At 46.1% G+C, this 12,981-nt stretch overlaps 1 protein-coding gene and 1 long non-coding RNA gene across 2 annotated transcripts; one reads left to right on the forward strand and one right to left on the reverse strand.

Annotated features, from left to right (window-relative positions):
• Window positions 1–5,237: 5,237 nt before the first annotated feature.
• On the reverse strand, window positions 5,238–6,048 carry LOC125993343 (janus kinase and microtubule-interacting protein 3-like). The gene is made up of 2 exons (XM_068649767.1): window positions 5,437–6,048; window positions 5,238–5,357 (listed from the first exon to the last, which is right to left on the reverse strand). The coding sequence occupies exons 1-2, from the start codon at window positions 5,647–5,649 to the stop codon at window positions 5,241–5,243; spliced, it is 330 nt and encodes a 109-aa protein (XP_068505868.1). The 5' UTR covers window positions 5,650–6,048; the 3' UTR covers window positions 5,238–5,240.
• A 280-nt stretch (window positions 6,049–6,328) lies between these two features.
• On the forward strand, window positions 6,329–10,889 carry LOC137839959 (uncharacterized). The gene is made up of 2 exons (XR_011086349.1): window positions 6,329–7,157; window positions 9,435–10,889. It is a non-coding gene; the product is annotated as an uncharacterized lncRNA (long non-coding RNA).
• The last annotated feature ends 2,092 nt before the right edge of the window (window positions 10,890–12,981 follow it).

A 12,981-nucleotide genomic window follows, 5' to 3' on the forward strand; every position in this document is an offset into this window, starting at 1 on the left:
GATGGTGTTGTTCAGTGCGTTATAATGTTGTTCAGTGCGGCATGGTGTTGTTCAGTGCGGCATGGTGTTGTTCAGTGCGGCATAATGTTGTTCAGTGCGGCATAATGTTGTTCAGTGCGGGATGGTGTTGTTCAGTGCGGGATGGTGTTGTTCAGTGCGGCATGGTGTTCAATGCGGAATGGTGTTGTTCAGTGCAGGATGGTGTTGTTCAGTGCGGCATGGTGTTGTTCAGTGCGGCATAATGTTGTTCAGTGCGGCATGGTGTTGTTCAGTGCGGCATGGTGTTGTTCAGTGCGGCATGGTGTTGTTCAGTGCGGCATGGTGTTGTTCAGTGCGGCATGGTGTTGTTCAGTGCGGCATGGTGTTGTTCAGTGCGGCATAATGTTCAGTGAGGCATAATGTTGTTCAGTGCGGCATAATGTTGTTCAGTGCGGCATGGTGTTGTTCAGTGCGGGATGGTGTTGTTCAGTGCAGGATGGTGTTGTTCAGTGCGGCATGGTGTTCAGTGCGGGATGGTGTCTTTCAGTGCGGCATGGTGTCGTTCAGTGCGGCATGGTGTCTTTCAGTGCGGCATGGTGTCGTTCAGTGAGGCATGGTGTTGTTCAGTGCGGCATGGTGTTGTTTAGTGCGGCATGGTGTTGTTCAGTGCGGGATGGTGTTCAGTGCGGCATGGTGTTGTTCAGTGCGGTATCGTGTTGTTCAGTGCGGTATCGTGTTTCTCAGTGCGGTATCGTGTTGTTCAGTGCAGTATCGTTGTGTTGTTCGTATTGTGTTGTGTTGTTCGTAATGTGTTGTGTTGTTCGTATTGTGTTGTGTTGTTCGTATTGTGTTGTGTTGTTCGTATTGTGTTGTGTTGTTCATATTGTGTTGTTCATATTGTGTTGAGTTGTTCGTATTGTGTTGTGTTGTTCGTATTGTGTTGCCTTTAACACTTAGCCTCTAACACTTAGCCTCTAACACTTAGCCTCTAGCATCTAGAAGGTAAATAAATAGGAAGGAAGGACTCACCGGTGACGTCTTCGCCCACGTCCAAGCGTTGTACTTTGTATTTTCATCCTTCTGACAGTGGAAAACATAGCCAACAAACACCGTGGAACCTAAACGAATGAAAGAAAACTATCATTTGGCCACAACCAACATTCACAGATACAACACAATGTGACGTGCGGGGTTGAGGTTAAAGGTTGAGTGAAGGGCCCTCGTTTTAAACTACTTTTTTGAAAAGGATTGGGAACAAGTAAGACGTATTTAATTTATTTAATGGGAAGTAGTAAGAGCTATTGAATTTAATCTATGTATTATATTCTATTGTATTGTATTCTGTTGTATTCTTTTGGATTGTATTCACACTAACCCCACTAAAACTTCAGCCCACAAAAACTCGCCTCTGGCGCCTAGCCTCTGGCACTTAGCCTCTAACACTTAGCCTTTAACACTTAGCCTTTAACACTTAGCCTTTAACACTTAGCCTTTAACACTTAGCCTTTAACACTTAGCCTAGAAGGTGAATAAATAGGGTTAAAGGTTGAGTGAAGGGCCCTCGTTTTAAACTACTGTTTTGAAAAGGAGTGGGAACAAGTAAGACGTATTTAATTTATTTAATGGGAAGTAGTAAGACTTATTAAATTTATTTAATCTACTTTTCTTCCCAGGCAAAATTTGATGTGCTGCAATTCCAAATTTCCAAAGTGAATGAAGGAATGAAGTCCTTTAAATTATGATTTTGTATAAATACTAGGCATTAACACAAAATCGACGGCACACAATGGGCAGACTTTACTTGTTTGAAAAGGACTGGTTACAAGACAGACTTTTTTAATTTATTTAATGGGAAGAAGACTTAGTTTAATTGATCTATTTTTGTTCCCTGGCAAAATTCGATTTGCTGCAATTCCAAATTTCCAAAGTGAATGAAGGCAAGAAGTCGTTTAAATTATGATTTTGTTTAAATACTAGGCATGGACACAAAATCTACGGCACAAAATGGGCAGACTTTACTTGTTTGAAGAGGACTGGTTACAAGACAGACTTTTCTGATTTATTTATTGGGAAGAAGACTTATTTAGTTTATTTAATCTATTTTTGTTCCCTGGCAAAATTGGATTTGCTGAAACTGTATTTTGCCAAATCTTGCCTTGAGACCTGATAGGAAGTATTAAACGCTTAGTTAAATCAATACAAGTTGGTAGTAAGAGCGAGTAATGTTGGTTGAACCGATGAATGAAGGTTGAAAGCAATTTAAATTATGACTTTGTATAAATACTAGATATTAACAGAACATCTACTGCGCGAAATGGGCAGAGTTTACTTGTTTGAGAAGGAGTGGCTTATTCAAAACTAAGATTTATTTAATCTGTTTGTTCCCAGGCAAAATTGGATGTGATGCAATTCCAAATTTCACCACATGACGGTGCCCAATTTCGACTTCATAGGACATATTAAACACTTAGCTTGTTATTATGTTCAAGGTAATCAGATTTGTTTATTATTCTAATGGCCTCTTCAAAACTATTCTGGATTACTACTTTGGATCTATTCTACATTACTTGGCAACAACATACTCTGTAACAGATTAGGCAGTATAATCATATATGTTAACTTGAGAGTGCCCACACTCAATCTACTTATCGTGATGTGTTAAATCAATTACTGTTAGACATTATTTGTCTGATAATCTACCAAATCTTTGAATTGAAGAATTTGTGATTTAATTAATAGCTTGTTCAGGGTAATCAGACTTGTATATAATTCTAATGGCCTTCTTTTGAAAACTATTCTGAATTACAACTTTGGATCTTATATTACTTTGCAACAATCTACTCGGTGACAGATTAGGCAGTATAATCACATATGTTAACTTCAGTGCCCACACTGTATTTATTTATGGTTATTTGTTAAATCAAGTACTGTTAGACATGAAATAGGAAGTGTTTAACATAAATGTTATGGCTACTCACCATTGTAGCTCGCTCCTGGTCAATGATATGAGCCTCTTCTTGCAGTGGAAAACTTGCAGCCAACAAACACCGTGGAACCTAAAGGAATGAAATTAAACATTAACATTTCGCCTGGACCAACATTCACACGTACAACGCAACGCGGCTACACTTCTGCTATTACAAACGTAAATCTCCTTAAACACAACGAGTGTTACTTACCGTGTACGCTCTAGGCAAAATTGGATGTGATGCAATTCCAAATCTATCTGAAACGGCAGTTAAAAGTAGAGTTACATCAAGTTTTCTTTTTTAATCAACACAATCATTTACAACCGTTGACCAGAAAGAATCGTCGAAATTCGACGTCCCCCACAAACGCCACGCTCACTCGCTTTTCAGGGCAACAAAAGTACTTCTTTTTAAAAACGATGAGTTGTACTTACCGTGTACGCTCTGGACGGTCCAGTTGCAAGCAGAAAATAAAAATATTTCTCTTGTTAGTCGTATGTTACCATCCGCTGTGTATTTGTCAACATCGCCGCCATTTTCCTACTTCCTGCTGCGAGCCACGCCCACGGATTTAAATTTGGGCGGAAGCTCTTTCCATTGGCGTCGTTTTCGCGTATAGCAAATCCGATTGGTTGGGAAGGGGGCACGGTTATGCAGCCGAGGGGTCCTGTGATCGGTGGGATGTAAAGTAGGCGTCGACGTCACGTCCGCGTCACGTGACCACGACGTGGCAGACGTCATATAGCAACCGCTGTTTTGTTTAGTAGACTTACAGTTGTTATGCATTGACATAATGGCGCACACACCAAATAGATTTAAATAAATTAAATAATTCTTCTGCCCACTCTCTTTTAAACAAGTTAACTCTCCCCGCGGATTTGAATTCCGGCGAAAGTTACGCCCATCGACGTCACGTATGTCACGTGACCACGACGTGGCAGATGTCATATAGCAACCGCTGTTTTGTTTAGTAGATTTACAGTTGTTATGCATTGGCATAATGGTGTGCACTCAAAATAGATTTAAATAAATTAAATATTTCTTCTGCCCACTCCCTTTTAAACAAGTTAACTCTGCCCACGTCCATTGACGTCTTGTCTGCGTCACGTGACCACGACGTAGTGACGTCATATAGTAACCGCTGTTTTGATCAGTAGACTTAGTTATTATGCGTTGACATAATGGCGCACTGGTTAGCATGGCCACCTCTTAAGCATGATGTTGCGGGTTCGACGCCTGATCAATGTTAGCATGGAGTGAGCTGAAGTGCATGGCGCTGAAGATTTGAATCTTTGAAATGCGCTGAGGTCTGACGTATCAGGCAGAATGGTTTGCCATCACGTTCAACAAAAAATAGAAACTTTCCCACTCTGATTAAAACGTCCTGTGTTCATCTACGTATTTTCGTTTTGCTGTGCATCTTTTCCCTGCCATTTCGAGAGCCCAATTGACACTCATAGTTTAAAGAAATGTGTTTGCCCATCCTACTTTGTGGAATTTCACCACATGCGCTTTTGACCAAAATACCAAATTGAACTCAAGTGAAGCCAACACGCACAACCCCCCACACACACACAAATGTTGATATGAACATAAAAGAGCCGCATGCGGTTCGGGAGTTGCGGCTTGGCCAAACCTGTACTATACAACTTTATTTGTATAAAATTTTCACAACAGCTGTCACACAAACAAAGCGGGAAAAACCGAAGACGTGCGTGTTCCGCCCACGCTGGATTTATTTGCACCTTTGAAAAGACACCGTATTGCCGCAGATGTGGCAAAGAGTACTTTTGGGCATCTGAGACGGAAGGATGTCCAAAGCATCACGTCACCTGCTCTGGTAGGCATGGTGGTGGGACGTTGAGGTCAACCGCTTTGGGGTTGGCTGAATCTTTGATCGCAGGATGCCACACACTTGAAGACAGAAGCAGAAAAGCAGAGCTAAATGCAAAATGTACTCACCGGTGATTCCAATTTTTTTCCCCCCTGAAGAAACAGCTGGACGGGTGGCCCCGGCTGGCCAGTGGGACTCTTGTTATTCTGACCCTTTTTAGTGCGCGTTTGGGGCAACAACCGTTTTTTGTGGCGCTCTCTTCTGGTTCAAAAGTGCCCTGCATGTGAATTTGCTTTTCCTGCCTTCTGATTGGATGAGCGCCGGTGTGACGCGGTGCCTCTGTCACCGTGGCGGGGGGTATACGTTGGCATCGGAGCGTCTGCCAACGTCTGAGACCGGCTGGCAGTGTATCGGAGGTGTCGAGTGCGGTGCCGCTGGAGCTCACTCACCAGCTGGTGTTAGGGCCACAGAATGAAGGCCAAGGAGAAGAATAGAAAGAGAAACAGAAACTTCTCCTCCAATTGTTTGATTTGTCTCTTCTGAGCTTCGATGAATTCTTTCAGCTCTTTGTTCCTCTAGGACGGACAAATGGAAAGTGGCATTCAAAAGCCAGTAAGCGTGCAAGTAAGTGCCGGGCTGGCTTTGGGCCCTTACCTGTTGCGCGCTGTGCAGCAGATCCATTCTCTCTTGGAGATTGCAAGCGTCGCGCTCCCTCAACTCGCACATCAGGGCTCGCTTCCATTGGTCCACGGCGCTCCTAAGCTCTTCTCTCTGATCCGCCGTCAGCACGTCATTCACGCCAGCGTGGCTGGCTTTTTCGCCGTCCGTGGCGGGGCAGTCCCGCTGCGGTAGCGCCTCGTACAACATGGCCTCCAGCTCCAGGATCCTCTGGGCCGCAATCCTCGTCCATCAGTGGTCCGGCGGGAGATTTGAGGGCGGCTTACCTTATGAGCCTGGTCCATGGAACACTTCCTGAAGTCCAACTCTTCATCCAGGTAGCCCTTCTGCTTGCAGAACATATCCTAGCACAGCTCAAGGTCAGAATTGTTGGGGCACATTGCCGGAGTTCCCCTTGGCTGATGTCGCGTGTCTGTCTACCTTCTCACTTTCAATGTCCAACATCTTCTGTTGAAGTGCTGACTTGGTCACTTTGATGTATTCTAACCACTGAGGAAAGGCTGCTGTCACATAAGCAGAATGCGAGAGCGTGCGTGGACGTGCGCGTTACCTGCTCGGCTAGGGTGAGAAGGGTCCTGGCGTGAATCACGACCACCTGCTCCTCGTTGGTGAGATTCTGCAAGAGCCCAAAGGCACAGCGTCAACAAGCTTCTTTCAGCGCAAAGCCTTCCAAAAGTCACATTTGAGCCGCCGAGTCTCGTGGAGTGCGAACATAAGGAGTTCGACATACACTTACGGCGTTATAGCCCAGGATGTCCAGCTTCTTCATCAGATCACTGATGACGATGTCCGGGGGAAAGGCGCAAGGAGCAATGTAAGGTGTTCTGGGACCTCGGGTTAAGGTTAGGGTTGCGAGGGACGCCTTACGTAATAAAGGGAAATGTGCTTTTGGGAGTTTGCAAACATATTTTTTAAGTTTGTGTTAAACTTATAATCATATTAATATAATATCTAGTATTAGAGTGCACGTGTGGATTGGTGGGGGGCGAGGAATGTGCAGACAAACTGCATGAACTTGTTTTCTTCAAAGTGTTGTGGAATAGGCCCGGATAGGGAGTACCGGAGGAGATCATCTCAAGGTCGGTTAGGAACAAGAACAACAGCACGTCTATGAGACCGGCCTACGAGGGAAAAACCCAACTGTCTGACCTCAGCGACACCTGGACCGGGGAGGAGATGGCCATCGACCAATCATCTCACAATATTTTGCATGCTTTAATATTCATATTGTGTTTCTTTAAAACTGGGCAACCCGGAAGAATGTGTCGTCTTTTGGTGGTCACAAAAACGCACGAGTTTTAGTGTGAGGGACCCGGGACCCAGGCCTGTATTAGTGCGCTCTGTCAGGAATAAATAATTGGTAAATTTGGTCTGATTGATCTACTGGTCTTCTCTTTGACAGAACGAACTCGCAAAATTGTTAGGTGCGCCAGTGTGTGGATTAGGACATAGCAATTTATGTGTTAAGTGTTGATCGCAATTTGGAGTCAGATCAATAACTAGAATCCGTAACCTAACAATTTCTTGGTGACCGCGGACGTGATGTCAAGAGAAGGGTAATTGACAACTCGTGGTCTTTAGCCAAGACACCGGACAGTGTCAGGGACACTGTCTCCCGGTCGGCGAACCGTTTGGAATAAGCGCACAACGTTGAGCTGGTACGACGTCTCCTAAACCCTGAGCTCATCACCGATAAGGTAAGCAGAATACCTGTTACTATAAGTCAAAATGCTGCAAATTGAAAGAGGAAATTTAAGAGGAGACTGTCGTTCAGATCAAATAAGGTGTGCATGAAGTTAAGATACATACGGTGAATAAGTTTGGAACTTACGTGTGTAACGTGTACGGTAAAGTCAGGGACTTACGCGTACTAAGGATAGGTCAGGGACCTAGTGCTTCGTCGTGGCGGACAAGGGTGCGGTGACGATCGTATTCAAATAGCTGGGGTTAATAAAGAGATCCCCGAGGGGAAGTGAGGCCTCCTCAAAAAATATCCGGTGGTAACAGTTCCTCCTGTGAGAGATCAGACCGCTAAAACATCCAAAATGAACCAAATTGGGGGGAGAGAGAGTGTGCGCGCAGAGGATCCTCATGAGTGGGTGTGTATATGAGTGTGTGTGAGTGATGTGTATTCTATGGAAGAATGGTGTGTTTAAGTTAAGTTGGTTAGAGAAACTAAGATGAGCAAGGTGTGGCAGTAGAGAAAATAAGGTGTGTGACAGAAAGTTACTAGAACGGTGGCTTGATAGGATGAGAATAAGAGACAACAAATGTTGTGTAGAAGACATTGAAAGATGTCGAATGTGAACATGATGAAGGGCGCAACAGCAAAGTTGGCCTGCCCTTTGAGAGGTTGCGACTGATGAGCGTGCCTGCACTCGCGCGTAGTCGCGGGTCTGGGCTGTGCGCGTGGGCCTGTGCTATGCTCGTGCGGGCGGTGGGCCGGCATCATGATTGTTGCAGGAAATGGCCAGCCTGTAACCGGTCAACATTGATGCCGCGACCCCCTCGCACGGGGGGTGCTATAGCCCGGGCGGGGCAGGGACAGTGTGAGTTTCTCAGTGAATGTTTGAAGCAGTGAGATTGAAGGAATGTATATGCTGATGTGGAAGCGCAAATTGTGAGTGGTATTGACCGATAGAAAGTGGCAAAGAAGCTACATGAGAGATGGATTGTGCGTGCGTGCGTGCGTGCGTGCGTGCGTGCGTATGCGTGTGTGTGTGTGTGTGTGTGTGTGTGTGTACGTGCGGTTGTGTGCGCGCTCGGTGTGTGCGTTTATGTGCACACCCTGTGTGCTGCATCCACACAGTGTGAGGAGGAAGACGGCATGGATCAGAGAATGTTCAAGAAAGGGGGGCTAACTCGTAAATAATGAGGAGCTATTGGGAGTAATCTGTTTGTCCTTTCTTTAAGGTTAGGTTAGGTTAGCAACACGAGCGATTTAGAGGTTCAAAAGAAAGACAGTTAAAAGAAAAAAACATTTTTGATTTGGACAATGGCAGGCTAACAAGAGCATGAGAAAGAAGGGTAGAGAAAGCGGTGAAAATAGACAAGGAAAGAAATAAATACAAGGGCATTTATCCATCTTTGCATGATGTGACACACCCGAGTGCCCCAAAACTCGGAGTGAGCTATGTTGGACCGCTGCCGTACGGCGACCCCGGAGTAATGGTTCCGGTGGTGACGCTGGGTGGCAGGATGGTAGTGGATGTCGAGGGCGAAGGCGAAAGGGCGGATCAGAGTATTGTACAATTGATTGAACAAGCAGTAAATAAAGAGAGGCGACGGGCCCGGGAGGGGGACACATCCCGCGTGGACACATCCCGCGTGGACACCTCCACCCCCGGTCTGAGCCTTCAACCGTCCAATGTGACGAAAGGAGAAAGCTGGCATAGACTTACTGCCGAGAATGAGGAGCTAAAAAAGAAAATTGATCAAGCCGATGAGCAGCGTAGACAGGAAGCGCAGATGTTAAAATGGGCAACAGAGAGAGAGAGAGAGAGAGACACGGAGAAAATATAATTTGCGGAGTGGTCAGGGACAGATGACACAGGCCGAGGTGCAGAAAAATGAATTGATGTGTCCGCTGGTGACCACATCGGGCGGTCAGCACTACGAGCCCATGGTGCTCCGTGATGTGACCGCGATAATGGAAAATATGCCCCCACTTCACAGAGGAGGCAAGGTGTGGCTGAACAAATTTTTGGCTCTGATGAGTGGGCAGAGCTGTACACTCGGTGACATGCGCCAGATGTTGGCAGGAGCATGCTCCCCGGTGCAACTGCAGGCAATTGAGGAAGCAGCAGGCACAGCGAGACTGGGGAGGGAGGTGCCCTTGCCACAAGTAGCAGCGCCCCTGTTTGAAAACATTAAATTGACTTTCCCACAACCCACCGATCTGTTTCCTTATGATGTGAAAATGTCACCTGCACAACATTATGTAACATGTGTGGAGAGTTGGATTGAAACCACAGGTCGACATCCGGCTCTCACGCACGAGGCAGAGGTGCTCTTCCGAACGGCGCTGCTGGATGGACTTCCGCCAGATGTGAAGAAGCAGCTAATGTCAGACCCTGACATTCTGGTTTGTGCCGAAGAACGATTTAAACGTCATGTTTTGCATCACTGCAGAATGTTCACTGAGTCACAAGCTAAAGTTGAAAACGAGACAGACGCATTATCTAAACAGTTGTTGAAATTACAGTTGGCAAAAATGCATGGTGAAGCTAAACAGTCTAAATCACAGAAAAAGGAAATGCAAATGTCACAGGCTCTTCAGGTGGTGGGGCGCGGAAGGGGCCAGTTCCGGGGCGGATACAGAGGGAGTGCACCTGCTTACCCGGGGAGGGCAGCATACAAACCCCATTCGCCCAACGCATGTTTCATCTGCGGCGAAACCGACCACTGGGCAAAAGAATGCCCACAGTATCGACCGCGCGGAGCCACCCGCCCACAAACGCACGGAGGTCAGTACTACCAACATGATGATCTCTGGTGTGGACAATTTGAATAGGGCTGCCCAGGGAGCCAGGAAAGCAGTGGCCCGGCGGAGCCAATGCTTCATGTGACAGTGGAAAGAAAAACCTGTGAAGATGCCGGTGGACACAGGAGCAACTTATTCATCAATAAACACTGCCCTTCCTGTATCCTCACTGTCAAAGAAAACAACAACTTTAGTCGGCTTCTCGGGACAACCACGTACTCTGCCTTTTACCAAACCACTTGAAACTGTGATCACCCGGACAGGGTGTAGACTGTGGTACAAATACATCCATTCCACAGACACTCCGATCAATTTGATGGGAAGGGACTTGCTGTCAGCCGTTCAAGCCAGAATTCTGTGTGGGCCAGAGGGAGTGATTATTCAATTTCCAGATGGCATCAGCATCCAGTGCTCACAGCAGCTACAACAACATGGTCAGTGGCTGATGGCGCCCCTACCGGCAGAAGCAGAAACTGCAACCATCTACTGGGCCAGGCTGGAGCCAGAGACCCCTGCTGGTGGCGGTGTGTTCTCGACCTACCTACTGTGGAAGCCTGGATCTGCTCACTGGCGCCATACCACCCACCTGTTGATCCTTTGCATTGCACTCTATTTTATGACCGAAAAAGTGATGATGTATATCGGGATTTGTTTGAAGAAATTGAAGGGCACATGTGGGATTTAACTTCATCGTGCATTTTGATTGGTAAAGAGGGAGTCGCAGCGGCAACTGAATTGACATATGAACAAATGCAGTGGTTCAAAATGACAGAGAAAGGGGTGCCACACATTTCGCTGGCTCTTGCCCCAGGACACGAGGCCAGACAATTGGGCTCAATGGTCAAGCAGTTGTTGCAACAGACTGATTGGCGGAAAACTCACATTCCTAATTTGTACTGGTCTGAGTCTCAGAATGCATACCAAATTAAACAACCCATGGCAGACACAGGATTGCTGGAGGAGATTATGGTGTCCCGCACACACGGTAGGGAGTTTACTGATCATGAGGACGCTGAAGTAATGCTGGCGGCCTTGCCCGACACACTGTGGTCCCAGGGTCCATTTGATGTCGGGTTTTGTCATTCGGTGGCCCCTATTGATCTCCAAATGGATGAGACGCAGCCTATCAAACGGCCTCAATATCGTTGGCCGAAAGAGGCGGACCAAGGCATGGAAGACACTCTGTGTGGCCTCTGGGACGCAGGGGTGTTGGAAGTGTCCGACGGCCAAATCGCACTCCTTGCTGTGGCGTTACCAAACTGGGTGGAGCTCGGGTCAAGGTGGACAGGAGCTTCATTGTGCACTGAGTTTGACAGAACTGAGGAGATTTGATAAAAATTGAATAATGCGTAGAGCTACAGAGAAAAGCATCATAGTCAGAGATTGAACAGATTTGGATAAAACAAATAGGCTAAAACGGTAAGAAACAAGAGCGAGATCTGATATTTTGGCTCGTCAGGCTTAAGAAGTAGAAGTCGAGTTAGATACATTTTAGAATAGGACATTTGGACTAAAGTGGATTCGGTCAAGAGGAACAGGGGCATTTTGGCATTTTAACAGGGATTGACAGCAAGGGAGATTGAGGATAGAAGATCTGGACAGCAATGACGTAAATTACATTAAAAACTGCCCACACCTGGATGGTGTGACAGGCAGGATTTTTAGGAAGAGAAAAAGGGGCGAGTTAGACTCGCCAAGAGGGGCAATAAAGAGAAGCAGACTGAGAAACATATTTGAGCTAGACAACAGGAAAAAGGGGGAGAGCCAAATGATGATGTAAAAATCCAGAGGGAATAGTCGGACCCATCTTTATTGAATTTAATTAGGATAATTAATAGAGATCGAGTTTGTAGGAGCAATCTGAGGTTATGGAGGCTCCCCTGACACGCGGGTCCCACAGTCGTCTCCCCCCCAGATAGACATATATGACAATTTGCGATGAATCTGATGGGCGAGTTTATGGAAAATTGAATTGGAGATTTTACAATAGGTCATGTTGACAAGTATGTCCAAATGTGAAGAGTTACTATTAGGAGTCAATGTTTGCCTGCACACTAACATACTAACTTTGCTTAGTGTGGGAGGAGAGCTGAGTGATAGAGACGGATGTGTGTGTCTGCGAGTGTGTGGATGGGTGTGTGCGCATGTGATCATCTATGACTGTGTGTGCGCAGTATGATTGGCCAGAGAGGTCTGAAGTTGGGGTGATGTGTTTGCAATTGAGGATAAAATTCCTCTCACCTGAAGGGGTGGTACAGACTGGAGGGTCTGGAACTGGTAAATGATGAGTTCTGACCGGAACCATGGCTCAATGATCAAATCAGGGGCACCATCGACAACAAAACGATGTGATGGAGAAGGCCCATTTCAGTGATATGGTCAGACAAGACAGAACTAGTATCGAACAGCAAGACTTTGGACGATTTGACGTGTGACGACTTTGAGCTCACCCGACGGGGTGACGGACTAGGTGGACAGTGACCAATTGTTTGACGCTTGAACGTGTTTGCGACAATAGCACGCTCTGCTTTGTTTTTCTGTGTGACTTGATTTTTTTTTTTTTTTTTTTTTTTTTTTTTTTTTGCAGCATCAGCCACCAGCCAAGGAGCGGATTGCGCGTTGCTTGCGTAACTTGTTTTCATTCTTGCAGGTTGTCGATTGCATTTGTGGAAAGTTTGTGTTGGATTTACAAGAATATGTTAACCCTTGCCCTTTTGGTTTTTATGATGAACTTGTTGATGACGTGGTTTTCAGGACATGATCCGCGGGCGCCAGGATTCATTTTATGACTGTTTTTATTTTGATACTTGATGTCTGTTTTTGTGTGTACAAATGTCCGCTGTCAGCCGGGCTATAAGCTCACTGACAGCAGTGCGATGATTTTTGTTTGTGTTGCCGAGTGTGTGTGGTGGACAGTCAAGTTTCAAGGACTTGGGGTGATGGTCCCGGGGCCCAGATGGTAACTAGAGGTTCCGCAGGCCTGGCTACAATGAGTGTGGTGATGAGAGGGGACGCTTTGCAGGTTCCTTTTGCTACGT

This window comes from Syngnathus scovelli, unplaced genomic scaffold, assembly GCF_024217435.2.
Source record: "Syngnathus scovelli strain Florida unplaced genomic scaffold, RoL_Ssco_1.2 HiC_scaffold_28, whole genome shotgun sequence".
NCBI lineage: Eukaryota > Metazoa > Chordata > Actinopteri > Syngnathiformes > Syngnathidae > Syngnathus > Syngnathus scovelli.